The following is an 8,393-nucleotide window of genomic DNA, read 5'->3' on the forward strand; positions in this document are numbered from 1 at the left end:
TTTAGTCATGTACTGTTGACAATACATAACCAAAAAAAATTTTTAAGTATTTTTTAATATTGCCCCTGGAGATTCAAATTATACACTTTTATGCATATTCCAATCGGCTTCAGTTGCATAAAAAATCAAAGAATTTTCAAATGATATATCTTTGGAATTTATATTGCATTAGTCGATAATAGGTTAATTGAGTTTCCTGTGTTTGATTTGTATTAGTGGTAGTAGCTCATTCTCGTGCCAAATATGAGGATTTTAATTTCTTTATTTGTGTCCTTAATCTTAGTGTACAGCCTAGACCTAGGGATCTGTATTTTGTTCTGGTGGAAACATGCGTTGCAATAATGGAGCATAGGAAATTATTGAAGTATTCAAGAAGTCAGCTCTGGCTAGAAATGGATTCAGCTTGGGGAAAAACAGAGGCATGGGGAAAAATCATGATCTCCTGGCAAGTGGCACTCTAAAACTATATTTTTCTTTTACAAAAAATTGAAATCTCTTTTTCTCAGTAATGGGTATCTAAAAAGCAATCTCTCAAATTGGAGTATCACAAATAAAAAAATTATTTTTTTTTAATTCATTCAAAATTCTCTTTGTTACAAGTTTTAAGCTTCATGTCTTGAACCTTCTTTGTCAAATGAACCTAAATCTAATGGCTCCTCTTTTCTTCTACTCCCCATCTTTAAAAGTCCATATAACTTTCGAAACTCTCTGACCGAATGATCCCTACTGAACAGGATTCCTTGATCACCCTTTTCGTCTGAATTTGAATTTCGAACCAATTCAGTGTCACTCAATCTCTTACTAACACTTTTTACATTAGTGCCAGTGGTTTGCAAAGCTGTGATGACTGATTTCAAGGCTCGAGTTGGCGAGCTTCTGTTAGAAATCATAATCTCACCAATCTCAGCCGGACTTAAACTAGCCCCTCCCTGGAAAATCTCCTCGACCTGTGGAAAAAGCTTATGTTCCTTGACACCTAAGTAACTATTAGCCAAAGTCTTGAAAGCAGAGAAATCACATAGTGGAAATTGTATATGAACATCGATCCTTCCCGGCCTCAAAACCGCTTGATCAACCTGATCTTTGCAGTTCATTGTGAATACCATCACCCGTTCCTCGCCACAGCAAGATATGATTCCATCCATGAAATTCAATATCCCTGACAAGCTCACATCGCTTGATTTCTCCATTAAGAAACGATCAAGATCCTCAACCGCGATTACAGACCCACTGGTAGTTTGCAGCAAGAGCATCTTCAAATCAGAATCATCTGAAACTTTCGACAAATCAATGTCATACAGGTCAAAGTGCAGAAACCTAGCCATAGCCGCAACAAAGCTGGATTTTCCCGTTCCTGAAGCTCCATATAGAAGATAACTCCGCTTCCAGACACGGCCTAGCCTATGATAAAATTGCTTGGACTTGAGAAACATTTCAAGATCAGCTTTGATCCTATTCTTCAAATCAACGTCCATGACAAGAGTATCAAAAGACGCTGGATGATTGAACGCGACCGATATCCACCGTCCATTCTCACTTGATGAGTTTTCAACGTTCATGCGCAACTTGATCTCTTTCTTCCTTTGATCAATATCATCAGCAATAGACAGTATGTGTTGGAGGTACGGACGTAGAATTCTGCGTTTATCATTCTTTCTGAGCCTCAACACGAGCACTCTCCTTCCACTTTTTTCAGATTTCTCGATTGTCCAGGTGACTCTGGCGCCGAGAAACGTATCCCGAATTGTCTGGTTGGTGTCAAGGTGAAGAACAATATCATTGGACTTGGAACCAGTAAAAAGGTTGGTGAAATCCGAGTCTTCCAGGGAAGGGAGAGAGTTCAGATACGTAGAAACCTTGTGATAGAACTCGTTTTCCTGGAAAAGATCGTTAAACTGTGGAACTCTGTAGGATTGGTAGACATGAAACCAGTCTTCCAAAGACCGCAAAAGCTTCAGAAGGATATGTAAGAAGGATGTTTTCGATAAAAATCGGAGGATCAAAAACAAGCCCAGGATTGTAAACAGTATCAGGATCATGTTTACAATCTGGGAAGGGAGATGGGGTTGGGGAGGAGAACAAAAATGGAGAGGCTATAAAAAGAGAAATGGAGATGTCATCTTTGGGGGGCTACCTTAGAAGTTGGCTCGAGCCGGCAAATCGGCAAGTGCAACAGCGTCAAAAGCACGAGAAGCAGAGAGTTTTGGACTGATGACTCTAGACTATTAGGAGCTAGGACTTAATTCACAATTGAATATAATCTGCCGCATTTTGGCCATCTTTTTCAATGGTTTTGACTGGAACATGGGCTTTGATTTTTCCGTGCATTTGGTAGCAATTTGATTATTGGTATACTTAAATCACCTAAATTCTGCACCATATACTCTATCCATAACAAAGTTTGAGAAATGACAAGAATAGCAATCTATCAAGATTCTTCAATTTTGATGCTTTTTGCTTTTAGATTTCTTCGCCTGCACTTAAATTGGGCAGATGATACATATACCATGGCTTAGACCAAGTTATATGTCTCAACTCTCAATCCAATCGTCTAAAAAGATTTTGACTTTGCTTCTTCATCATGCAAGAGAGAGAAATGTGAAATTATCAGACAAAGGAAGAGAACCGGAAAGTGGGGGGATGCGGTTTCAAACTATAGCCATATTCATTGTCGTGTTCTAAAAGTACTAGACTTTTAGTCTTTGACCGAGTAAGTCCGACCATATTTCCTACCGTTTTCTCTTACATAAAAATTTAGGTTGTAAATGTTAGAGATTTCAATGGAATTTTTTCTTTCCTTTTTTTCGCTTATAGAAAAAGGCTGAAATTTTCAATGCTGCTTCTTGTTTGTTTAAGTTATTTTATATTCATATTCAGGACAAACAGATAAAGAGACCAAAAACAAATTTCTATTGACTGCCAATTGCCCATAACAACATGTTCTAAACAATTTTATAATAATAATAATTATTTTTTAAAATTCTTGATGCAATTTGTCTAATGTGTACACTATAGGAAAGATGACCTTTTCTTTGAGATGCTAACCACGACTTGTCACTGTGTAAGATAAAAATATGGAATATAAATATATTTGACATGAAAAAAATCCCAAATTGATTGCCAATCTAGACTCACAAACACAAATCAATCAAGTTAAATTTATATTATATATTTTTCAAAAGAGTTGTCAGCATAGATGGATCCACCTATCTATGAACATCCCTAAAATTTTAAAAATAAAAAATAAAAATATTTTTTTACTAGATACTTTCAAAAGTTTTTATGAACATCCTCAGAGATTGATGAAAAATAAAAAGAATTTGAAAAAAAAATTTCTTCATCAGATATAAACTCCAAAATTTTCTGATGAACACCCTTTTTGTTCACAAAATTAATGATTTTTTTTTTAAATTGATAAATCCATTATCAATTTTTTTAATCCTAATTCCACCACTAATTAATAAAAAACATTTATACGATGAGAAAAAAATACATGCAGATGCTTCAAAAATCATCTTAATAAAGATTTATCAATAAGTTAAGCATTTATGTGTGTAGTTTCTCCTAAAACCTGCATTTTATTAAAAAGCTTACAGGTAGCATAAAACATAGGGAAAGGCTTACAAAGTTGCAATGTTCAAGGCATGGGATGAGCTGTACCTCCTCAACTTTAAAATGGTAGCAAGCAAGTAGCACTGGACTCCAACCCACCCCATTTCAACAGCCACCGTTCTTTATAAGTTGACAACAATCATTCCTGGCTGTTTGCAACCTGTAAATCATACGAACAAAAAACTATGAAAAGCAACCTCCAATGATGCATTCAACATAAGTTATTGCTTTCACATTAAAATATGGGAACTGCAACCCCCCAACCCCACCCCAAAATGAGTACACCCATCTTGTTACAGAGATCTTTCAGATCAAGCAACAAAAAGTGGAATAGAAAAACCAAATCGGTTTCCAGTCTACGGTCTTAACAGTGGTCCACCACATAACATCCCAATTAAACTGAATCGATGGGGTTTCTGTAATATACTGCAATTGAAAGATTTCATTTGCTGACTTTCGATAGCTCCATTGGAATTGCTGCATCTAAAATTATGGGGAAAAAGAATTGGAGGCCAGGCACCCAAAAGGCAAAATGAAAGTTACTTTAAATGAATAACTTAGTGACTATAACAGTTCTAACTGTTTCAAAGCTGCCATCCCAAGCTTTACATAAGATGTCACCTCAAATCTTAATAAGCAGGCTTTGCCACGAAAAAGAATCTAATGCTCTGGGCATAGTATTACAGAACACCATATCATGTAGCAGAATCTGAGTATAGAGATAAGAATTTTAGGAGTCATGGGAATCTGACTGAAGGTTTACAATTTGAGAAACTACAAGCTTCGATAATTCATTAATTGTAGCTTGAACCTGATAATCATCTGATTCCCCCTGCCTTGACCATCCAGATAACTGTGAACTTAACCTGCTATATTCATTTGCAGCAACCCCAGTCTTCCTTGATGTGGCAAGAACTTTTTCCAAATCAGTTTGTGATAATGGCCTTGGACCCTGAAAAACAAACAATGGAACATGGGCAAGAACTTCATAAGATATGTAGCTAAAAATATGAAGGCTGCAGGTAAGTGACCAAAGTTGATCAATTCCACATGAAAAAAGAACTTTTACTCATAGGCTTTTGTTTAATACAAAAAAAAGATCTTCCTAGAATCTAATCCTCTAAGTCTTTCCATCTATAATCAAGTACTTGCGAAAAAAAAAAAGTTAGATTCTGTCCCTCATCACATAACAGAAACAGCCAAACAAGATCTACCTCAAAAAAATATATATTTCTGAAAGAGTGAGATCATTCAGAGACATATGCTGAACCTCAGCAAAACTAGAGAAAGAAAGCACATGGACACACAAAATAAATATAAAATGCACTTACTCCAGATGGTTTTCCTTTCTTCTCCTCATCTAATAAGTCCCTAATAGGAAAGTATGCTGCTTTCTTGCAGAGTTCAAGAAGATCTGAACCTGTGTACCCTTCACACAAACTGGCTATGTAGTCAAAATCTATGCTCTCTTCAACCCTCTCACCCTTCACAATCACCTTCAGTATCTCAGCCCTCTCCCTGTGGCCAGGAATTGCTATCTCAAAAGCCTGGGGAAGACGCCTGAGTATGGCTTCATCTAGTTCTGATGGACGATTCGTTGCAGCAAGAACCATAACTTGTGCATTCTCTGCACAACAATCTACAATCACTAAATTTTAAATAATAAATTTGAAAATAACACCTAGAACATTCTTCAAAGAGCCCTTCATCACAGAACAAATGAAAGACAGTACTTTGTGGCAGAATGATAACAGTATATAACAGCTTTTAGGCACAAAAATACTTACGGTCAGTTGTAAATCCATCCCATAAAGCCATGAACTCAGTCTTCATGTTTGCCATTGCTTCATGATCTGTATTACGACGCTGTCCCAGAAAACTTTCAACCTCATCAATAAATATAATAGCAGGCTGGAGTTTATAGGCCAAGCTAAATATGGCAGCCACTGCAAAAGTAGAAGAGAAAATAAACAAAACAATCTGAGAGACATAAAACAAATAGATCTGTGAGGGACCTTACATCCATCAGAAAAGACATGTCAAAGGATGTTTAATTGCTAAGAAAGGCCAGCTTACTATTTACATATGCAATGACAATTTCCATCTTTTATTTTTTTTTTGTCTGTGTGTGGATGCTGGAGTTACAGGACATATTTAGATGACAAAACCATTTTTGGGGCCTCAGCCAAAAGAAATGGTATGAAACCATCTCAGTACGACCTTAGGATGGTCAAATCAGTTAACTCATCTTAAAAGAGTTCTTTTTACCTATGAAGAGTATCTTCTCCCATTTCCACAAGAGTTAAACTTGATAGAAACCGCAAGTACAGATTACATTCATTCCAATTTTAACCCCGTGTAACCATATGTATTCAGCTATAGTAAAAAAAAATGCAAAAAGCCCTAGAACCAATAGGGATAAGTTAACATTACAACACTTACCGAGTTTCTGTGCATCACCAAACCACTTGCTCATAAGATTTGATATCCTCACATTGATAAAAACAGCTCCAGACTCTTTTGCAATGGCTTTAGCAAGCATGGTCTTTCCAGTACCTGGGGGTCCATATAACAAAACCCCTTTTTGAGGACCAAGAAGCTTTCCATGTGAAAACAGCTCTGGTCTCCGTAATGGAAGAATCACTAGTTCATAGAGAGCCTGCTTGGTGGCTTCCAATCCTCCGATAGACTCAAATTCCACATCAATGTGATCAGGGTTTATCACATCACATGCTATTACATCCTGTTAGAACGAAAAAGTATAGGTATGTGGCAACCATAGAAGTTAACAGTTAGGACCCCTTGCTGCTATTTGAACACTATATCTCAAAGCAAATATTTCAACAGCCTAAATTTGGGATTATTGAATATACTGAGCATGAATTTCAAAGTATATTTGGTAGGCATGCATTCTGAGAGGTGATACTATTAGACATACAGGAGGATGTTGATGCAAATAATAAATAAATAAATAAATAGAAGAAAAGCCTCTATCAAAGATGTGATACTACTAGTTATACAACAAGACACTGATGCCTATAATAAATAAATAAAAGGAAGGAAACCTCTAGCAAATTACAGAAATCAAACAGAAATTCACTAATGCCCGCAATAAAGGCTGAAAAAACACATTATCATGAGCTAGCATTCCAGTTTCTGCTAAGATTATAGGTAGCTGGCTGGTTAACTATTCTCTACTAGCATGGATGAATTCTTTGTTAATCAGAACATGACGGTAATTGCGAAGATACAGAAGGAAATCTTTTTTATTTAGTTTATTGTGTATTCCGGGTGAGTTCTAGTAGTTGTTTTGAGTAATGCATTGTTTAGTTGGGTAACTGCTGTCATATAGTTGTTATTTTTGCTACTCGCTTTTCAAATTTTAGATTTCATGAATAAGAAAACGCATAATTTTACATTTATAAAGAATAGATACGAGTTGAACTTACCGTATGCTAATTATTTTACATTCATGAATTTGATTTAGCAACTTTGAAAAGCAAAAGACAAATAACAAACAGCAACCATCAAAAGCAAGCTACCCTTCCCTACATATCCCTTTAGCAACTTTGAACCACAAATTCCAGCCTTGAATTCCATTCCATCTAAGGAAATCCCTAATTAAACACTAAAGAATCAATAAAAACATATATTTTCTTTTACAGATAACTAATGTTCACAACTTAATCATAAAAACAAATTAATTTATTTTTCAATTCCCAAAATAAAAGTACCTCATAGGGATTGGTGTGAATTAGAGGACGACCCAAGCGCTTGGCAATATCCTTCTTCTGCTCCAGTGCTTTTTTAGAAGCTTCCCGGTTCGGGTCGAGGAGTCGGAGTCCCGCGAAGAGGACCAAGCAACTAAGGGCGGCGCTGGCGGCATACAAAATCAATTCTTGCAAGAACTTTGTCTCTGACGAAGATGAACCCATCTTTCGCATATAATTTATCTATCAATCTATTTTATTTATTTATTTATTTATTTATCTTAGTATTATCATAAAAGCCTACTAGAAATAGCATTTAGGGAATAACTAAGGTTTTCAATTTTAATAGAAGAGAAACAGGGTTTTCGCTTACAAGAAATTGTTTGGGAACGAAGGAAAAGAAAGAGACTTTTAACCCGCTACTTTCTCTTTTCCGAGTTCCTTCCGGAAAAAGCAAGCAGAAGCCATAAGGTAAGAGGGGGTTTTGGATTCGGAGATCCGAGGCTTTCTATTTTTGGTAAAAATTTGACAATTCCTTTAAAAAAAAATGTTGGCCTTGTACGTTGCCCATCGGTGAAATGGGTCGTTGCTATAAATGGAGGGAACATGGCTGTCACCTCTCCTTGGCCCTCGGTTCATGTTCAAAACATTTCTTTATATATTATCTTTTTCACTCACGGAGCGGGAATGTCCTGATTCTTAACAACTTTGGCATCAACCGCTAACTAAAGTAATAATAGATATATATATATATATATTATATTTGAGGTCAATGGAGTGTATAAAATATGAAGCCGACTTTGTATCATAAGATTTTAACATAGTTCATGTGTTAATGCACGAATAATTTTTTATTCGGCAAAATAACAAAAAATAAAATCTGAATTAGTCCATGTTGATGTTGTACTTTCTCTCATTGGATTCAAGTTATTATAGTACAAAATCTTCAAACAATTTAGGTTAATCTAATCTACTTGCCAACCGAAGTACTCTCAATATCACCGTCCAAATCCAAGTTTGGTTGGCAGGCATCCCCCCCCCCCCCCCTCCCCCCTCTTTTTAATCCATCAG

General features: G+C 36.1%; 1 protein-coding gene and 1 pseudogene across 5 annotated transcripts; both read right to left on the minus strand.

Annotated features, from left to right (window-relative positions):
* Positions 1–551: 551 nt before the first annotated feature.
* On the minus strand, positions 552–2,526 carry LOC111289651 (AAA-ATPase At2g46620 pseudogene; annotated as a pseudogene). Its single transcript, XR_016346309.1, has one exon. The product of XR_016346309.1 is annotated as an AAA-ATPase At2g46620 pseudogene (transcript).
* Positions 2,527–3,500: 974 nt separating this feature from the next.
* On the minus strand, positions 3,501–7,989 carry LOC111289652 (uncharacterized). Of its 4 annotated transcripts, XM_089767968.1 has the most exons (6): positions 7,347–7,989; positions 6,055–6,355; positions 5,400–5,558; positions 4,944–5,260; positions 4,424–4,564; positions 3,501–3,772 (listed from the first exon to the last, which is right to left on the minus strand). In XM_089767968.1, the coding sequence occupies exons 1-6, from the start codon at positions 7,554–7,556 to the stop codon at positions 3,752–3,754; spliced, it is 1,149 nt and encodes a 382-aa protein (XP_089624094.1). In that variant the 5' UTR covers positions 7,557–7,989; the 3' UTR covers positions 3,501–3,751. The 4 variants fall into 4 exon arrangements, with proteins under 4 accessions (XP_089624094.1, XP_089624093.1, XP_022736616.1 ...); XM_089767967.1 differs by lacking the exon at positions 3,501–3,772 and having other exon boundaries at positions 4,139–4,564; positions 7,347–7,983; XM_022880881.2 differs by lacking the exon at positions 3,501–3,772 and having other exon boundaries at positions 4,139–4,564; positions 4,944–5,251; positions 7,347–7,979.
* Between the last annotated feature and the right edge of the window lie 404 nt (positions 7,990–8,393).

This window comes from Durio zibethinus, chromosome 11 (assembly GCF_047325235.1).
Source record: "Durio zibethinus cultivar Kanyao isolate XHJ-2024 chromosome 11, ASM4732523v1, whole genome shotgun sequence".
Classification (NCBI taxonomy): domain Eukaryota; kingdom Viridiplantae; phylum Streptophyta; class Magnoliopsida; order Malvales; family Malvaceae; genus Durio; species Durio zibethinus.